General features: G+C 38.2%; 1 protein-coding gene across 2 annotated transcripts in view; it reads left to right on the top strand.

Annotated features, from left to right (window-relative positions):
* The window catches only part of FGD6 (FYVE, RhoGEF and PH domain containing 6), a 111,470-nt gene extending 91,213 nt beyond the window's left edge, over positions 1-20,257 (top strand). For both annotated transcript variants that reach the window (XM_065934235.1, XM_065934234.1), the window contains exons 10-21: positions 1,042-1,100; positions 1,184-1,255; positions 1,969-2,037; positions 2,575-2,658; positions 3,437-3,516; positions 9,308-9,410; positions 9,895-10,041; positions 10,868-10,970; positions 12,895-13,022; positions 17,579-17,707; positions 18,312-18,460; positions 20,019-20,257. In XM_065934235.1, the coding sequence (XP_065790307.1) occupies positions 1,042-1,100; positions 1,184-1,255; positions 1,969-2,037; positions 2,575-2,658; positions 3,437-3,516; positions 9,308-9,410; positions 9,895-10,041; positions 10,868-10,970; positions 12,895-13,022; positions 17,579-17,707; positions 18,312-18,460; positions 20,019-20,055 (1,160 nt within the window). In that variant the 3' untranslated portion in view covers positions 20,056-20,257. The remainder of the gene's footprint in view (positions 1-1,041; positions 1,101-1,183; positions 1,256-1,968; positions 2,038-2,574; positions 2,659-3,436; positions 3,517-9,307; positions 9,411-9,894; positions 10,042-10,867; positions 10,971-12,894; positions 13,023-17,578; positions 17,708-18,311; positions 18,461-20,018) is intronic.
* The last annotated feature ends 207 nt before the right edge of the window (positions 20,258-20,464 follow it).

Raw genomic sequence — 20,464 nt, 5'->3', positions numbered from 1 at the left:
TTCATTGGTAATTACTGTCACTGCCACAGCAGGCTCAGGGGAGTATGCTTCCCTCTTTACCACTCTACCAGTTTTTCTCTGTGAAAGTGCTGCCATCATACGGGATGACTCTTTGTGTGGATTTGCTAATTAGCGTTGCTGGATATTTAACATCCCTCACTCCTTCCCACTGAAGGCCAGTGGACCTCCCCATCTTTGTGATGAACAAAAGTGACCTTACACATACTCAGGCCTTCCCTCGGGGAGTACTGCTGTCTTGTATTGAGAACAGCCATGGCCCAGAAGGAGACAAGGGACACTTTCTCCTTTATATGTATAATGAAAATGGTAAGACTGAGATGTTCAGAAACATTGATAAAGGCAAGATGTTAATAAAAAGAATAAAACACAGGTGAGGCTCAGTAACCCAACTCACAAAATAATGTGTGTAATTTCCTAAGATACAGAGTGCTCCCATGTGGCTTTTTTCCCTCTTGGGATCAGACTAAGAGAAGACAGCTAAGCCCTGACCTTCTTAAATCGAAGGTTCTCATAATTCTGGTTTCCTATCCCAGGATCCTTGTCTGTCAAGGCAGTTTATCCTGGAATGGTCCTCAGCTTCCAGTTAAATCTTATTCATATCCTTGTAGACTCAGCACAAATCTCAGCGCAAAACAATCCTGACTTCCTAACTATTGATATGCATGGTCTAGAAAGTGTCTTTTTTTGTTTTTGGTCAGGCTGCATGGTTATGGGATCTTGGCTCCCTAATCAGAGGTTGAACCCATACTCCCTGTAGTAGAAGTCCTAACCATTGGACTGCCAGGGAATTCCCTGTAATGTGTCTTCAGAGTCTGTCTTTGGCTCATTTCTTTTCATAAGTACTGTTCTTGCCTGCTTTTCCTTGGTTTAGCGCTCATGGAACTTCACCATGCATATTTCTGCCCACTCACAGTTAACTGAGCTCTTCCACTAGTCGTCTTGTTACCTGGAGTTGCTCGGTGTTGCATTTCATTGGTAATGATAGTGATCAAATGCCCCTTCTGTTCCTACATATTTTAGATGCCCTTGCGGTTGTTATAGAGGTAGCCAACCACGCCAATGACACCATGAAGCAAGGAGTAAGTATCTTCATTTCAGTGGCTGTTGTACTGTTGTACCTGGGAGCTTATGCCTTCATATGCTCTTCATTCCCTTTCTGTAGGACAACTTCCAGAAACTTATGCAAATTCAGTACAGCTTAAATGGACACCATGAAATAGTTCAGCCTGGACGGGTAAGTGTTTTTAGATTGCCTTTTTGCAAGCTTAATACAATGGATTTAGTCACCATTTGTAGCTATTTTCATTTGAGTTATGAAAATGGGTTTTTTGTTATTGTTAGTCTTCAGTGACCCAATCTGGATTAACTGCATTCATTCTATCCTTTCAAAACATGCATGATTTAAGTCACAGTAACAGGAAGTCCAATTCAATTAGGAGAATGGCAATGGACCCCACAGAGTATCTGATTAAATAGGCTCATTTTATTGTGTAATACTAGCTGACCTCACACAGCTTTAAAGGCAATTTCATTTCAAATCGTTAATGTAAGAGTGAATTTTGAGAGGAGGGGGGAAATTATTGGTGTTCTGATGCTCTTCCTGGAGCACAAAAGTGAAGGAGGAAATGAATTCTGGAAATTTACAAAGTGCAATTGTCAGGATGTTGGCTCAGCCTGGGGATGAAGTACACACTCAGTCAATTACATTTTAGACCACATGGTACCCCTGGGGTCAATATTGGCTTTATAGAATTCTGCTGGCTTATCCAATTCCTAAATGACTTTAAGGGTTTTAAAAGAAACCATGGCTGTAAAAAGCTACAAGGAAACTATGCCACTCAGCCTCCACACAAAAAATCTGGGTAAAGAAGGTTGAAAAGGAAATTACATGTATACATATATTGTAGTTGTGATGGTACTAAATGGGTGTTCGTTTGGATGAATCAGGTTTTTCTCAAAGAAGGAATTCTGATGAAGTTATCTCGGAAAGTCATGCAGCCCCGAATGTTTTTCCTGGTGAGTGGCCATGTGTGTTGCTGTTGAGCCCAAGGCAGGGGTAATTGCTTAGTGAAAGGAGACCTTTGTTCAGGCCAGATAAGCTTGGCACATTCAAATAGCAGTTTTAGTGGGATATTTGACTGTCTGGAGTGCTTATTTGCATGTCAAGTATAGGAAACAAAGTCTTGTATGGTGCATAACTAGAAATTTACTTCCTTTTTGAATCTAGTTTATTTCATCTCTGATTTGGAAAAATTGATTCTGTCAGTGTTTTGTTTTGGCAGATTATAGTTCCTTAGTGGGATTTAGAATTCAGAAAATGTCAAATTTCTTATAGAGCTCGGAAAGAACGCGCATTTTCCAGAAATTGCCTTCTAGTAATATTCTAATAGAACATTCTAGGTGGTTCTTATTTTATAAGCAGAATCTAAGTATTTTATTGAGAGAGTTTGAAGCAAAGAGGTAATGTTGTTCCTTTATTCCTGTGTCTTACCAATATCTTTGTAGCTAAAATTTCTTGCTTTACTTTGTCCTATGACGTGTTTCTACTTTCAGTTTAATGATGCCCTGTTGTATACAACACCAGTACAGTCTGGGATGTACAAACTGAACAACATGCTGTCACTGGCTGGAATGAAGGTCTGTGCATCTGTTAGAAGATATATATAACTTTTTTAACCCAGATGTATTTAGAGAAAAATCCCTACAATGATCATCTTCTCATAATCCTTCTCTCTTCTGTCTCCATGTATTCCTGTTCGTGTGTTCACTTATTCATTTTTTCCCTCATATATTAATTTAGTTACAAGATATTTCCTGAGAACTGCTATAAACAAAACGTGTTAATGACTTAGTGAAAAATACAAAGATGAATTGAAACAGGATTCTTTTGTCTCCACCTTTGCTGTAAACCCCCATGAGTTTAGCAACTAGTGGGGAAGCAAATACACTGCATGTCAACACCTATAAAGTAGATGGTAATAACTAATCACTATAAAGGCACAAAGTTTGTGGGAGCTCAGAAGATAAAGACCATATAGCTTTTCATGGGACGTGGTGGAGGGATAGTTGGCAGGGAGAAAAGAGGGGAGACTTGAGGAAGTCTTTTTGGAGGAAGAGCCAAGAATCTTAACAGAGTAGGTCACATCTGGCCACACAGAGATGTGGGGAAAGGCATTCTTGGTAGAGGGAATAGTGTGAGCAAAGGCCTGAAGGTGGGAAAGTTGGTCCTTTGAGTATGTGGGTGTTTAAATTCATCTGGAGCATAGAGCAGATGAGGGAGAGGAATGTAGATCAACCTGGATATGAAGGTTGGGGGTGGGTGTCAGCAGCAAGGGCATTGGACAGTTTTAACTGCACATCAGAGATGAGGTTTTCCATCGGATGTGTCTGCTCAGTTCGTTTTGCTTTCTTCCAGGTCAGAAAACCCACCCAAGAAGCGTATCAGAATGAACTTAAGATCGAAAGTGTAGAACGTTCCTTCATCCTCTCAGCCAGGTACATTTTACAATTACGTATAAACATTTGCCAGTATTACAGGCTCAGATACCTGCAACATTTTTCACATTTAGGTTAACAACTAGATTTATTTTTCCCCCTTCTTTTCTCTCCTAATATCATGCAGATTACTTTTTCTTTTTTAAATTTATTTTTAGTAATTTATTTGACTGCTCCAGGTCTTAATTGCGACATTTGGGATCTAGTTCCCTTACCAGAGGAACGAGATCCCCCCCCCTCAGCATTGGGAATGAGGAGTTTTAGCCACTGGACCATCAGGGGAGTCCCCCATGCAGTTTACTCTTGATTTACCATGTAGGGAGAATGTCTGAGAGTTGATGCAGTAGCATGCTAGGAGCACAAATATTAACATGTTCCTCTGTATGCAGTAATAATGCTAAGAAGTGCTTTGCCAATCATTATTTTTGAAGTGGATATTTCAAATCCTGCTACAGTGATATGTAATGTTTTAAAAACGTCTAGCACAATAAATAAATAAATAAAATAAAAGCATCTAGCGCTTTATGTTTTACAAGGAAGTTTTCGTTTAACAGTCCAAGGTCATAACAAATCTGTTGAGGTAGGTGTCATAAAAGTGAGGAAGACCAAGTACAGAAAAAAATGAGTTGTTTTCTTAAGGCTGCCTTGCTGGCAAAGTCAGGATATGAATAGAACTTTTTTTGGTTTTAAATCTGTTGTTATTATAATGCCACATTGTCTCCAATAGAAACCTACAGTGATTTATGTGTACAGCAAAATATATGACCATAATGTAAATCAAGTGCTGAGGAAGCCTGAAACTGTATGAGTCATACAGGTACATTATTCAGGTTTGGCTAAGTGTCAGGAGTGGATGTGTGGCAGGATTTGACTGGTGAAGGGAGAGACACCAACAGCCCCAGCTTACTCTATTGCCACATCTGGATAACAAGTCTGGCTGGCTGTCAGACTTCACCTTTGATGTAATCAAAATAGCCGCAAACCCGTACATGGTGCTTACTTTGTGCTCGGGACTATCCTGAGTACTTTCTGTATATTAATTCGTAAAATCTTCACAATAAAGTTTTTAGGTGAATTAACCATTTTATGGTGAAAAAAGTCAACCAGCTATTAAGTAGCAGAGCCAGTGGAGCTGAAATTTGAATCTGACACTAAAATTCATATTTTTAACTGTACTAAAATTGCCTATGTCCATGGATGTCAAGGCCTCAGACCAAATGTGCTGACTTCCCAAATCAGACCACGGGAGCAGCTCCGTGGGTCATGTCACTCTTCTGAAATAGAAAGGCCACTGCTGGCTGATACTAAATCTCAGGATGATGGGAGAAGACAAATTCTTGTATTCTGGATTTGTCACGTGCTTCCCAGCTCCTGGCTAGAGCAGGCAGAGCTCTGTCAAGGGAGGGAGGACTTGAAGCATCCTCCAGATCAGTATTTAAAATGTGAAAGTAGGGGACTTGCCTGCTGGCTCAGAGGTTAGGACTCCACGTTTTCACTGCCCAAGGCCCAGGTTCAGTACCCCGTCAGGGAACTAAGTTCCCATGAGCTGAGCAGTGCAGCCAAATTTTTTTTTTTTTTAAAGAAAGTGAAAAAAAGTTTGACCACCTGAAGCTGTGTGATTTTTCCCCTTTCTTTTCTTTCTTTCTTGAATTAGTACAAAAAATGCAAAGAACATCAAGTCCCTGTATATCAGGTTCCTGGCGAATACTTCAGCTTGGTTCTTAAAATCAAGAAATTTATTTTCAAAGATCCAAAGAGGAAATGCTTATAGGGACGTTAAGTTTTCAATTGCACTTAAGTTTTCTAACTAAAATGTGCTTTGATAAACAAATATTCTGTTTATTAAAAAATAAACAATTCAGAAAATGACAGTCAGTCTTTCTTTGGTTGCCTAGATGTTGTGTGTTTTCAGATCTGGCTCCTCGACTGATCTAGTAAGATCATTGAATTTTTAAGTGTGATGGGAAACTGTCCAAAGGTTTTAAGCCAAGAATTGGTGTGGCCTCATTTTTCATTTTTAAAAAAGCACACTGTCTGCTCTGTAGCAAACAGACCACCAGAGACTAGAGTAGAAGCTGGAAGACCAGGGAGGAGGCTGTCGATGGTGAGGTCTGGACTATGGTTAGACTGAGGTCCAGCCTGCAGTTAGATTTGATGGAGAAAGGGCAGTTAGGGATAGCCTCCCACAAGTCCTGTGTCTGTTGAGTTATGAAGGGTAAGTAGGAGTTGGATAGCTCGGCAAAGAGAAAAGGAGGAGCCTCTTGGCCAGTAGGAGTTGTGTGTATGAAGATCCTGAGGTGGAAGGTGGCATGGCGTGTTCAGAGAACTGAAAAGCCCCTGTATCTTGGACACAGCAAATGAGAGGGAGAGTGACCCGAGATAAACCTGAAGGGACAGGGAGAAGAATTATGCAGAACCGTCTTGTGGATTTTGGTCTTTAGCCTAAGAGCCACAGGAAATCACTGAAAGGTTTATACAAAGGGATGATGTGATCATATTGGCATTTTCAAAAGAATATCTAGTTACTCTGTGGAGAATAGTTTGAGAGGGAACTGAAGGAGATGAGTAATGGGACAGAGGAAATGAGAGTGGCAGTAAGATTGAGTCTAGCCTGGACAGTGTATCAGGTTGCTGTGGTAGGTAACTGGGAGCTTTGGGGAGAAAGCAGGAGTTTAGGTTCAGATGTGAGTTTGGAAGAGCCCCTGGAGGAGGAAATGGCAGCCCACTCCTGTATTCTTGCCTGGAAAATGCCATGGACAGAGGATCCTGGTGGGCTCCAGTCCGTGGGGTCGCACAGGCACACAGGTGCAGAGTGAACGAGAGGCGCCTGTAAATCCTCGGTCAGCACGGGGGTGGTTTATGCCAGGAGCTGGATGTCAGAGGGAGACTGGACTGGAGGCATGTGCCGGGGAGTCATCCGTTTAGAGGTGATGACCAAAGGTCGCAGCCTGACTGGGGGTGCACAGGGAGCCCACAGAGTCCCTGTTAAATCCTGTAATTCTTCAGTCGCACGTCAGTCGTCACCTCTGCAAAGCCTTCGCTGCTACCCACGTGAGGTAGTTTACTATTTCTGCGTTACTTATCTACTTTCCCCTTCCTGTATTACATGGTAATTACTTGTTCTAGGGTCTCACCTCAGTTGGGTGTCAGCACTTGGACGTGAAGTGTACTTTTGTGCCCAGTTCACAGCATCGTACCTGGCCCATAGAAGGCTCCCAGTAAATGTTATTCAAGTGAACTGAAATGATGGGCCCTTTGGACCCCAGAGTAGCATCCCACAGTAACACAAGAAGGTCATAGTGCGTCAGGTCTAGCACACCAGAAATCCCTCCTATTGGAGAACTTTTTCCCTTAGAAATTCTTTCCAATCAGTGGAGGAAAGGTGCTTGTTGATGCAAATCTGCTTTCGGGTAATGTTCACATTCCATAAAGAAAAGAGTACTTGGCTTAACTGTGTTTTCATAGGAGGAAGATGCTGATTCTTCTTTTAACCATGTCACAAAAGCAGGGCTAAAATGTCTACACTTGATGCTCGAGGCAAATGTGTGTGGTCTCTGAGACATGTTTTATCAAGAGCTGATAAACATTGTTTTGGCAGAAGCCCACACAAGAAAAAGCCAGGAATAATTAAATGAAAGAACAGCATATGTGACATGATTTACAGTCGAATCACATTCCACATGCTTCCAGGGCTCCGGAAAAATCAGACAGCAATCCTCAAATTAGCCATCTGCCTCTCTGCTTTGTTACCTTTTCCAGTGAAAAGCTGGGGAAGGAGAGAAGGCAGGGGGGGACAGTAATATTTTATGAATGTTTACCCAGAATCTGGGCCCTGTTCTCATAGCATAACTCTTCAGAGAACAGGAACAGAGGCTAGGGATGACCTGGTGGTGAAGGGTTCCATCCTTAGCCACACTTGGGTCTGATACCAAGTCACCATTTAATAAAGCAGCCTGTTATCTAAGGCATTGCAAGTGATGCAGTGGTATAGAATCTGTCTGCCGATGCAAGTTGACATATGGGTTTGATCCCTAGGTCGGGAAGATCCGTTGGGAAGCAAATGGCAACCCATTCCAGTATTTTTGTCTGGAGAATCCTATGGACAGAGGAGCCTGGTGAGCTCCAGTCCGTGGGGTCACAGAGAGTCAGACATGACTGAGCACTTGAGCATCCTGAGCATCATATTATCTAAAGCAAATTATCTAACGGTTCAAATCTTCACATTGCTTTTCTATAGATGGAGATGGTGTGTGAAATTGGGATGGGGGAAAAGAGATATTCCTCAGAGGATATGAGGTGTGATGGCATTTGCACAGAGAGCATTCAGCACAGTTGGCTGATATGTGGTAAATGTTAAATTAGCGGCAGCTAGTTGGGACAGTGATGGTGGAATAGTAGAGGTAACTGAGGTGGGTTTTGTTTGGTTTAGAGATACAGGGGCTATTTCTATTTTATTTTGATTTTGATATATAATGAAACTTTGAAATATATACTAGTTTTAAATTTTTATTTGTAAATTGGGTGCCTTCCTTTTAATATCTGTATGAATGTGTTTTCTAAATGGTATTGAAGCCATTTAGTTGGGAGGTTCATTTCTGAGAATGATTATGGTGGGGTAGGTTAAAGTATCTCCTTGATGTGCTCTGAATTCATCAAAATATGCCTAATTGTATAATTTTTTATGATGGAATTTTTCCTTTTAAAGTAATTACTTGAAAGTTACATACTTAGAATGAGGACTACAACGAACCTGCATGTTTGGTCACTAAGACTCAAAAAATTACCAAGGTTCTGCCACAGATTTTCCTTTTTTCTAAAAGTACTTTAAAACAAATGGCAAATATCAGGTCATTTTACTCCTGCATACTTGAGTATGCCTCTCTTAAAAATAAGAAAATGCACATTTTCTAACACAGTAACATTCCCATTATTATAATGGATTTTTATTATGATAAAATTTTACATTTACTATTAAATTCTCTTTATCTCTACAAAGATACACACATACACACACACACCTAAAATGTGTCTCCCCTCCTGAGTTTGCAAAACAAATGCACTGATACCAGTGATGTTTCTCAGTTACCATAGAATTTTTTTAGAGGGCCTCTTTGCAAAAACGTAGAACAAGAATGCATTTTTTCTGAGCAGTCTATCCCCCCGTTTGGCCCATTTCTATCTATATCTGAGTCACACACTTCCTGATGAACTGAGGGTAAGAATAGAAAATGTGATGGACTGAATTAGTAGAGGAGCCCTAACAACCACTGAAGGCTCTCTCCCTTATTAACCACGCCTTCAGCTTCTGTTAATGACACCAAAAATATGCTTCCTTTACTCTAGTGCCCTTTCTAGAGTATTTAGTAACCTAAAAATATTTAGTATTGTGTTGTAAATTTGGATTTGAAACTTGATTCCTTGGAATATTTTTAAAATCTAGGATTATATCTCAGGAAGCTCCTTGGTTATATAAGTAATCATAATTATTAATTGCATGAATAGCCCTTAAATTGAACAAAAATACCTCCAAATTTTGGAGACTTCAAAAGCCATTCAGTTTTAGAAAGTGGTGTCTTTGGAAAGAAGAAAAGTGTTGTGTTTGCTAAAATGCCATGTGTTCTTTATATGCCCACTGGTTATTTGCGCCCAGAAACCTCCAAGTTGTTGCCTGTGACTCACATTGTTGGAGGGTGGTGGAATCTGTTGCCATGGCAGAAGGAAAAAAAAGTAAGAAAAAGGCAAAGAATAAGAGCTGACATCTGCCTGATAGAACCTCTTTTGCCCCCAACAGTTCTGCCCCAGAAAGGGATGAATGGCTCGAAGCCATTTCCAGGTCAATAGAAGAGTATGCCAAGAAAAGAATCACATTCTGTCCTAGTCGGAGTCTTGATGAGGTATTGTCTTTTCCTTCATGTGTTTTTTAAGTGCATTTCAAACCATTTTCACCTTAAAGAAACTTTTCCCAGGGGTTTGGAAAAGCAGCGTATGCTTCACAGAAGGATTGGGTATGTGCATAATTTCAGAGCCTAAATGTTTATTCTATTAATGTCTCCCTACAAGTCTAGGATAGCATATAGTGCATTCATATTTTTTCTGGTTATAAAACCTCACTGTAGAAAACACAGCAGTGTCATTTGAGGAAGGAACTAATCAGCTCTCATTGCACTACCACCAGGAATGGTAATACAGTTTTGCACTAGAGGATTGTTGGAATGTAGCTAATCTTAACATCCTGAGAAGATGAAAAGTACGACTGTTCCTGTGTCATCCACATCCTTAATGATACCATCAGCATTGTGAGCTGCCAGTGCGAAATAAAAAGGTTTGAGCTGTAGCAGGCAGTGTGCCTAGAAATAATCAGAAGTCACTCTTCTACAGGCTGACTCAGAAAATAAAGACGAGGTTAGTCCTCTTGGATCTAAGGCCCCCATCTGGATTCCTGATACCAGGGCCACCATGTGTATGATCTGCACCAGTGAATTTACTCTGACCTGGAGACGACATCACTGCCGGGCCTGCGGAAAGGTTGGAAAGAATCACAACCCTTCCCTTGTGATTTTCAATAGCTCCATGCTGTACATGGTGAAGAAGTGTATTTCCCCTTGTGAACCATTGTAGGGTAGGGAGGGGAGAGATACTGACTCATGGCTGGTATCCCCCCCTAAACATTTAGCATGAGGCAATCTTGTTAGGGAACTTACTCCTTCTACCCCAAGATTACTTTAGGATGTCAATAATAGAACATGTTCATTAAAAAAAAAAAAACTAACAAATTGACAATTAAATAGATGCTCACATTTATAGGTAATTATTGAAACTACATTTGTCCCAATACTACATTCTTAACAGGAGGAAACTTTCAGTATTGAAGTTACCATTTGTGATGTTTCTAAGTTTTCATAACGTTATCAGTAAAATGTGCATAGTAACAATGAAATCAGAGAGTTACTGTAAAGATTTAATGGACGTTATTTAGAGAGCATTTAATACAGGCCAGACACTAGGAAGAGGTACAACAGAGGTATTCATGGTTGCAGTAGTGATGATGGCAATGGCAGTGATGATGGTACAGCTAATACAGGACTTACTACCCACCAGGCAGTGTTCTAAACATTTTGCACCTGTTAACTCCATTAGTATGTTATTATCTGTCATAAGCAATCAGTGATAATCTGTGGCCTCTTAAATGTGCTATTGTGTGTGAGTTCCCTACATACCTCTGCTGAGTTGTTATTGAGACTCAATGACTATGAACAGGTTTTGAAAAGTAGACTGGGCTATAAATTGTAACTGATGGTTTAGATACAAAGGTTATTCTAAATGAAATGAAATAATTCCAATGTGTTTGCAGATTGTATGCCAAGCTTGTTCATCAAATAAGTATGGCTTAGATTACCTGAAAAATCAACCAGCAAGAGTATGTGAACACTGTTTCCAAGAACTGCAGAAATTAGGTAATGTATAAGTACAGATTTAACTGAAAATTCCTTTATGCCCCAGATTCTTGCAAAAAACCTTCTAGAAGAATCGTCATAGGGCCCATTAGCAATATAATTGGTGATACTTATCTCAAAATATTAAGTATCTTGCTTTCTTAACCTAGTTAAGCTTTCTTTTTCTTTCTTTTTAAAAAATTTTTTTATTTTTAATTGGAGGATAATTACTTTATAGTATTGTGTCAGTTACTGCCACACATCAACATGAATCAGCCGTAGGTATACATATGTCCCCTCCCTCTGGTGCCTCCCTCCCATTTCCCACCCCTCTAGATGTCACATAGCACTGGGTAGTTAAACTTTCTTCACTCATATTTTATGATGATTCCAGGAAAGGTTGGATTAAAACTTATTTTTATTCTGAAAAGGGTTTTGCTAAGGATTCTAGTTGTAGAAGTATAATCACAGGATGAAATACTTAGAACAGTTACAAGGTAACTTTAGCTTCTAAGTAATTTTCAAGTTTCTAGTTTCACATCTGTGTGTATTACAAATCATTTTTACCAATCAATCAAGTAGTTCTCTATGAAAACATACCAAGTGGCACTTTGTTAGTCTTATTCTAATTACTTGGACTGATGTGTGAGGTTTTATTCTACATCTAAATGTGTAGCTTTTTACCAGCTACAAAATGAGCTATATCTGCCTGCAAGTATCCATTCTTCCAGTTAAGATGAATGTAGCTCAGGTCTACATTTTGAGAAAAGATCCTTTAGTTAAAATTCCTGAAACTTAAGAGGATCTAAACTTTTAAGAAGTTAAAAGTTTGTTTTGAAACTTGGAGATGAAGAATAGCCTTTTATTAGCAGATGAGAATGTCTAAGTGAATAAAACTGAATGACATGCTATTTCAAAATCCAAACATTAATAGAGGAATTGTCTGTTATTTTCTGTACACATTTTCCAAAAAGAAATATTCACCTGATCTTCTGCCAGCCTTATGTTCCTGCCTTTGTTCTCTGAGTATCTAATATCAGCTCAAACATTCAAAATCCATTGTTGAATACTCTTTTTGTCACCCATTTGGTCAATGAATCTTGTCAAATTTATCTTTGAAAAATCTGTCATGCTCTTGACTTCTTCATCTCCACCCTAACAAAGCCTTCCTTATCTTTCATCTGGACTACTGTCCTAATTTCCTAACAGGTTTTCTCTTGCAAATCCTTCCCCTTTCCTGCTGTCAGATTTAGTTTTCTAAATTGAGTCTACTTCTCAGCCCAGAAGGCTTTTGATTTCCCACTGCCTAAAAGACAGTCCTTAGAACCAGTCCTCTTTTTTCCAGCTTCACCTCCAAATAGATGATCTAATTTCATATCTCTGTGCTTTTGCTTATGCTGACTTTTCTTCTTGAAGTGTTCTTCCTCCTCTTTTTTGCTTGCCAGACTCCTTCTTATACCTTGATGCCAACTCAAAACTCTCATTCTTTTCCCAGCTTTCTTTGAACCTCTGCAGTCAAAATTAATTACTGCCTCCTCTTGCTTCATAATCTCTTTTCGAAAATTTTATTCATTGTAATGTTATTTGGTCATGTATTTAGATACTGAATGATGTTATTAGTTTTTTGTTTTTAAGTTAAGAGAGAAGTTTTTTCAATTTAGTTTTTTAAGTTGGTAGTACATGAACATGTTTCAGAATTCTAAAGGCATAAAGGGCCAATTCTTTCATATGGTTTGCAGTTGAAAAAAGTGAAAAATAGACAGTGGAAAGTCTTCCTCCCACTCAACTTCCACCCGTTTGGCTTCCTTTCCCAGGGGCCTCAGTGACACAAGTTTCTTAAGTATCCTTCCATGGATATTTTGCGCAGCAGTGTTTATTGACTTGGGTTAAATTGAATTGCAGAATGTTTACCGTTGGTTCCATAAGTGTACCTGGTTTGTTTTAGATCACCAGCACTCTCCTAAGTTTGGATCCCCTGGAAATCACAAATCTCCTTCCAGCGCCTTATCATCAGTCTTACATAGTATTCCATCAGGGAGGAAACAGAAAAAAATCCCAGCTGCTCTTAAAGAAGTAAGTGTTTCCATTAAACTTGCAACTTGATAGAGGCTGAATTATTCATACCCAGATAGTACTTTAGTTTTTCTCTCATAAAGGAAGATGTCATTTCCCACCACTGTTAAGACATGCATTTTAATACTGAAGATGAATGTGGCTGAGGCCTCCCTTATCTCCCTTATGACCTGAGTCATTTAGAAAATGACTGTTGAAAGGTTTGGAAAGCATTTTATAGCAGTGATAGAAAGTAAAGATAACTTGGACTCGTGTTAATTTTTAAAATTACTTTGAGGAGACCCCTTATCAGAGGGAAAAAGTCTATAAACTATTGGGGGCATTTTGTTAGCATTTACTCATCTGCATGGCTTATTTTTTTTTAGGCATTAGTAGGTTATATACAACTGATATAATAGGTTGTTTACTGATAGTAGGTTGTTCTTCCTTCAACTTAACAGAAAAAAATTTAAGTTTTAATAACCTACAAAGCTTGACCTGCCCCTGGAGCATATCCATAGGCATCACTGATATCCTGTCCCATTTCCTCAAACTCAAGTGTTAATCAGCCAATGTCAAGAGATCAAATAGTCCTTACTTTCTAGTCACTCCTATTTTGGTTAGTTTATTAATTGGTTTTGTGCCCCGGAAAGTAGCGTTTTAAATTTTGTTCTCTTGCTTATTTGCTGTGGAGGTGTTCTATCATGAAAAGTGGAAGAAAGGAACTCTAAAAATTTGACCAAGATCATGTTCCTTATGTAAAGTTGAGCACATTTCCTCATGACTGTTGAAACTCTAGGAAGTGATTTATAGCCAGGCTCATGAAATAGTAAGAATAGGATTTACAGTTCCATTTGCCAAGTTCCATGTGGAACTGGATAAGCCAGCTAAGTGAATACCTCTCAACTCTTTTTCTTCTGTCACGCAGTTCCTGAATCTAAGTCTACATTGAAAATCTTTGAAGTTTTTAACCAATGAAGTAATTTTCAGTTCCTTATAATTTTTCACTTCTCCACGTTGATGTCACTGTTTATAAATATAATTCTGACACGTGCTCCCCTCTTTAGTCAGAACTCAGCAGAGGTTTTGGCTACACAAACTATGGTCTATAGACTAGACTCAACCTTATTCCAGTCTTCTTTTGTACATCTTTCTACCCAACCACGCAAACGGGCCTTCCACTTTCAAACCTCTGCTTTCTCCTCTGACTCTGCTGGTTCTCACAGTGTCCTCCAGAGTGGCAGCAGAACCACCATGGAACTTACTCGAAATGCAGATTCTTGGGCCCAAGCATTCTCAGTGATTCAGGTGTATGTCTCCTGAAGTTTGAAAACCCTTGCTTTGCTCCTGTGTGACCACACAGGGGAAATTAGTTTTGCCAGTTAAGCTCTATACAAGTCATAGTAATCTCCTTGGAAACCTGTGTTTTTTGGTCTTTTGTTTTAAACAGGGGTGAAATCCACATAGCATGCAGTTAACTGTTTAAAGATCTACAATTCAGTGGTGTTTGGTGTTTTCACAGTGGTGTGTGACTGCTGTATCGCCTCAGTTTCAAAGCTCTTTCATCACCTCATAAGAACACCCTGTGTGTGTTAAATAACCGTTCCCCACCCTCTCCCCCGGCAACCAGGAATCTGCTCTCTGTATTCGTTTGTTCAGGATCTGTCATGTAAAAGGAGTCATGCAATATGATCCTGAATGTTTGGCTTCTTTCACTTAGCGCAATGTTTCTAAGGTTCAGCCAAGTTACAGCATGTATCAGCACTTTCTTTTTTGTGTCTGAATACTACTCCTTTTTAGATATATATCACAATTTGGCCACTTATCTGTTGATGGACACGGGTTTCCACATTTTGGCTATTGTGAATAATGCTGATATAAAATATTGGTATACAGATTTCCATGTGGACTTATGTTTCCATTTGTCTTGGTTATATAACTGGGAGTGAAATTGCTTGACCATATAATAATCCTATGTTTAACTTTTTAAGGAATTGGAAACTTTTTTCGTATTCCATTGATGTTCAGTACATTTTTAGAAATTCATCTTTTAGAATTGCATACATTCGAAACTTCAGTACCCTCAGTAATGACAGACTGTGTCTCTTGAATTGAAAATTTCATTTATATTTTTAAATAAATCATTAGAATGAAAGTTTTGTGAATCAATTAGGTGATTAAGCTGGTTTAACACTAATTTTTCTTTTATTTTTTAAATTTTCTTTTCAAAAGATAATAGAGGACTATGTATGATTATTCAGTGCCGGGGTCCAGCCTCGGCAGGATCCAGGGGGTACCCTCAGGATGAACGGCGTCTGCGAGAGAGAGAGAGACGTGAGACTAGCCTTGATAGGGCCAAGTCTGCGAGGGAGAGAGAGAGAAAGAGAGAGAGAGAAAGAGAGAGAGAGAATGATCAGACGGGGCTGCAGAGAGTCTGGAAAAGTCTGGCAATGCTTTATTTTTTACTATAGCTTTTATACCCTAAGTTAGTACATTTCTAAGGGGAAGATAGTTTAACATTACGTCAGCTTGTCCTTCACGAAACCAGGGTGTTTTCTGCATACTTCTTTGTTTATGAGGGTCTTGTACATTATCTTCTGGCCTTGGGGCCTATCAACACTTTTGCAGGTCAGGTGATTGTAAACCTATTTTCTGTTTCTATGGTGACCTTAACTGAAAGGTAGCAGTCTCATAGGGCAATAGTACAGAGTAGAAGCATATTCTTGTTAATACAAAAATTAATCCTTCTGAAAAAGTTGTCAGTTGCATTTATCTAAGAAGTTTACCCCATACAGACTCTGCGGCTTCAGTGAGGCAGCTTCTGCCTAGTACTCCTGGCTGACAATTAACAACCATCTCATTGTTACCACACTAGGGCTAAGTTCTTATTTCCCTAGATCTTTAACTATATTAACAATGGTTTTTATAACACAACCTTAGCACATTAAAGGCAAAAATACAGCAAGCAAAACATAGCAAGCAAATCACAACCCAATAACCACCTATAGAATAATTTTCTTATGTTTTCCAATAGGACTCCTTTACCCCTTAAAAGGGCTCTATATCTATTAGGGCTTTTATATAATCAGGTTTTTTATGCTATTTTATGATTAGGATATTATAAGCAATCATGCATATTAGTACCAAGCGCATAAATGCATTTGGTTAACAAAACTACCAGTAAAGGAGTTTTAAATTAAAACACTCTTTTCCACCCTAAATAATCTCATAAAATACCACCACCTGGGAAACTTATTGATTAAAGTTCTAAATTGATTCTTATTTGGGAAGAGATGGGGAAGGCCTTCCTGCCTGTGTCAAAGAAATTAGGGAGTAGTCCATTGAGGCAGGCATCAGAAAGACAGATATCATCTTTTGGTGAGAGCCGGGGGCAGCTTTCCGAAATCCCTGGAAACCTGATCTGCCTTGCCTGTGAGGCTTTCTCCTCGTGACCTTGTCATGGGTGGGATCTCATGAGCTGGCCTTTTCGAAAAACCCCTGAAAACCTGATTCGCCTTGCCCATCAGGTTTTCTCCCTTACGGCCTTGTTAGGGGTAGGGTCTCATGAGCTGACTTTTTCGAAACCCCTGAAAACCTGATTCTCCTTGCCCGTCAGGTTTTCTCCCCTATGGCCTTTTTAGGGGTAGGGTCTCGTGTGTTGGCTCCCGGCAATTCAGTATTGTGATTAGTCTTATATGGCTATTAAATTAATTGTAAAATATTCTCAAAGAGCAATGTACAGAATATTTTGGGCAATGATAGTAACACTTAACCTAAGTACATAGTATCAGTAATATCACAATGTAACTGCAATTTAAGAGAAACCTCCTTTGAATGTAAGTGTTGTAGTTTTCCTTTTTTTTAATTACTCGGTAGTCTTATATAGGATGTTATTTCTGTATACAGATTTACTTGCACTTAACAGACATTCTAATTTAACATTAGATATAAATTTTCCACTTGAGACTTTGCTGGCAGTCCAGTGATTAAAACTCTGAGTTCCCAATGCAGGGAGCAGGGGTTTGATCCCTTTCCAGGGAACTAAGATTTCTACAAGCTGCATGACCCCCTTGCTCCAAAAATAGAATTTCCTGTTTACTTATCTGTTGATATAATTTGTAGAAATCCAAAGTTATCTCAGAAACAAAGTTAAAGGTTTAAGTAATTTTCCCTAACACCCCTAAATGAGAGCAGTAAACAACATATACTGTCCCCAAAACACACCTTTAAAAAGGCCTTTTTGTCATTTGAAATTATTATTCATCTCCTGGGAACTCAGAAAACATAGTGGAACCCACTAAGAAACCTATACATCCAAGCACCGGTAAACCAGGTAAAATCCTGGAATTGCTTCCAAAAGGAAGGATTTTATGCTCGTGGTAATGGCAATATTCAGTCTGTACAGTAGCAGATTTTAAATATAAACAGTTTCATTCTTTTTTTTTTTAGTTTCATTCTTAAACATGATATTTTTATGGTTATTGCTTTCAGCATCAATGATCAAAAACAATTTTGTTATTTAAAATTTTGGTTTTGTCTAAAAACGATTAAACTGTGTATGGGGTTTGCTTATTTAGGTATCAGCAAACACAGAAGATTCCTCTATGAGTGGCTACTTGTACAGATCAAAGGGCAATAAAAAACCTTGGAAACACTTGTGGTTCGTCATAAAAAATAAAGTATTATATACATACGCTGCAAGTGAGGTAAGATCTGAAATGGAAACATGAATAATTTGGAGTCTTGTTTTATAGTGCCACCTAGAAATAATTAATGTTTGCCTAGTCTATTTGTCTACATTTTTGGTTTTGCTTTGCTTTGAGAGGGGGAGATAGTATAGTTGTTTTTGACATGAACAGTGTCCTTGTTTTGTACCTAAAGATACTCAAAGATGTTAGGAATTTTCCATAGTGTTAAAATGTTAAGTTTGGGGGATATCATGTGACTACCCTCACTAAAGGCAGAAGTTTGGTGACACTGGAGTATGTCACCTTTCTGACCTGTGTTTTTTGCATCCATAAAATGAAAGTAATGTAATTACTTCCCATGGTTGTAGGGAAATAACGTGAAATCAGTGAATATGAGCACATTGAAAACTGTCTACTGAAGTGTCTGTCTGATGGGTGGGGAGGGGGTGGCCCAATAAATATTGTTGAATAAATGAAAAGTGAATTAGTTGCTAGAATTACCGTTGTTTCATATATGTGTGTTTGTTTGAAATTAAATTAGAGCTTTGCAGATAAAAAGTTGCAGGTCTGAATTTTTTATCATTTTAAAAGTCCATCTTCCTTTGTGTCTTTGTAAATTTAGGACGTGGCAGCTTTGGAGAGTCAACCTTTACTAGGATTCACAGTGACTCAAGTCAAAGATGAGAATTCAGAGTCTAGAGTGTTTCAGTTACTACACAAAAACATGCTGTTTTATGTATTCAAAGCAGATGATGCTCACTCGGCTCAGAAGTAAGTAATTTAGCCTTTTTTTTCCCCATACATGAGATTTCAAATTGTTACTTTAAATGATTGATTTAAAAAATAACCTACTTCCATGCATGGGATCAACAAAGAATGTAAATCAGAAATCCCATTTAGAAAGATTTAACATATTATTCAAACTCTTTAGAATTGTTTTAAAGATAGGCAAGAGGATCTGGAATATTTTCAGGAAGCAGAGAGGAAAAGAAAATAGGTAGTTCTGTCCAAAATATTTTGTGTACACATGACCTCCGAGGAAGCAGCATGAAGCTGCTTTGCTGAAAGGACGGGACACGGAGGTATTTGACCTCTCCTCCAATGAGGTGAAGAATTTTCTCTTGAAACATTCTGGGATTTTGGCAATCCTGTGAGTCAGTCATGCCATGGAATGGCAGGAGCTTAAACAGCTGCTTGCTAACTTACACCTTTGGGGAGAAGGTCAAACACATTAAGAGTCTCCTATATTATTCCCAGTGACTGAGTAGAAGGAAATGTATATCATTTTAGATGGAAGTGGTTGAAATAGTCTCTTCAAAATTCCAACAAGAATATTTATTTAGATGTCATGAGATTGCTTAACATAGAGAAGAGTATCTCTGTGAAATTGAGGTCCTCTGTGAACAAAACAATTCAGTTCACCTCCCTTTCACTAGATTTTTATTTTGGCCTCACATAATATGCATTTTTACTTTCACTAAATGGTCCTCATGTTTTCTCACTAGGCTCTCAAAGTACAGGCAAATCTAAAAGAATGCTTTAAGTAAGGCTTGTCTTTTATTAAGGTAGTTACAACTAATGTATCAGAATTAAACATGTTCCCCCTCAATAATAATCAGATACTATATTACAAATATTCTATAAGCCTTTTTTTTCAGTCTGTATTAGGATTTCCAACCACATATAGCTGTTAATCGAAGGGTACTGAAGAATAATTTAAAATTATGACACGGCTATTTTTTCTTTAAAAAACAGTTATTTGGATAAAATAGTAATTGCCTACAATTCTTTAGATATTATATTTCTCGTCATTTTCATTTGTGTTCATGAACAAGCTGTTGAACTTTTGAATATGTATCTTTTCCTTATGTAGTTGACAAGATAGAAATCCCTTCAAGAGAGTTGAATGTAGTTGGATGAAAAGAATCAGCTTACTTGTTATTTAGAATTAATACAGGCTAATTTATAAATTTCTTTGAGTTTATTAATATCAAATGGGTTACTATACTTTCACATTATAGAATATTAAAATGTGTTAATTTTAAAGAAAACTTAAAAAAATCTTTTTATTTATTATGGTATAACTTATATGCCATTTGCATTTTAAATTGACCATTAAAAAAAGAGATGCACTCTTCAGGCCAAATTTTGGTCCAAGTTACCAGATAAAGGGTAGTTTCATACATACAGAATTCTCGTTTGCTATAGAAAAGATCTTAAATATACTGTTAGAGTAATTGGATCCAAGGGAATAGCTGTGGTCTATAGTATTGTCTTACCATATGTTGGATTGACTTCATTTTACAAACCTAACAAATTTCTCTTACAGGTGGATAGAAGCATTTCAAGAAGGGACAATATTGTAGTTGTGTTGGTTTCATCTCGTGTGATTCCAAAAAGGTGGAATTTCAACAGAATAAATGCAGTGCAAACATTTTATATAAATGAACAATGCCAAGACGAATCCAACTAAAATCTTCATCAGAGAAATTATTTTATTAGGTATAAGGTAATTTTTAAAAAATGTTTGTTTTTCATGTATGTTATTTATTAAAATTTTAATGTTTACTTAATGGTCAGAGTTATTTCTGAGACTCACACTGTATGCTAAAGTACCTTTTCTTTAGAAACCAGAAAACTTATCTTAATAGCCGTATTAACTGTTTGTGACACAGTCCATCCTGCTTTCTCAGTGTGTTTTACAGTGTTACTTTGAAACATTCTCACCAGTGGTAAGACATGGTAAATAAAAAACACACATCAAGGAGAGAATTT

Source organism: Muntiacus reevesi, chromosome 4 (genome assembly GCF_963930625.1).
Source record: "Muntiacus reevesi chromosome 4, mMunRee1.1, whole genome shotgun sequence".
NCBI lineage: Eukaryota > Metazoa > Chordata > Mammalia > Artiodactyla > Cervidae > Muntiacus > Muntiacus reevesi.
The sequence above is the reverse complement of the archived record's forward strand: the minus strand, read 5'-3'. Positions and strand labels throughout refer to the sequence as shown.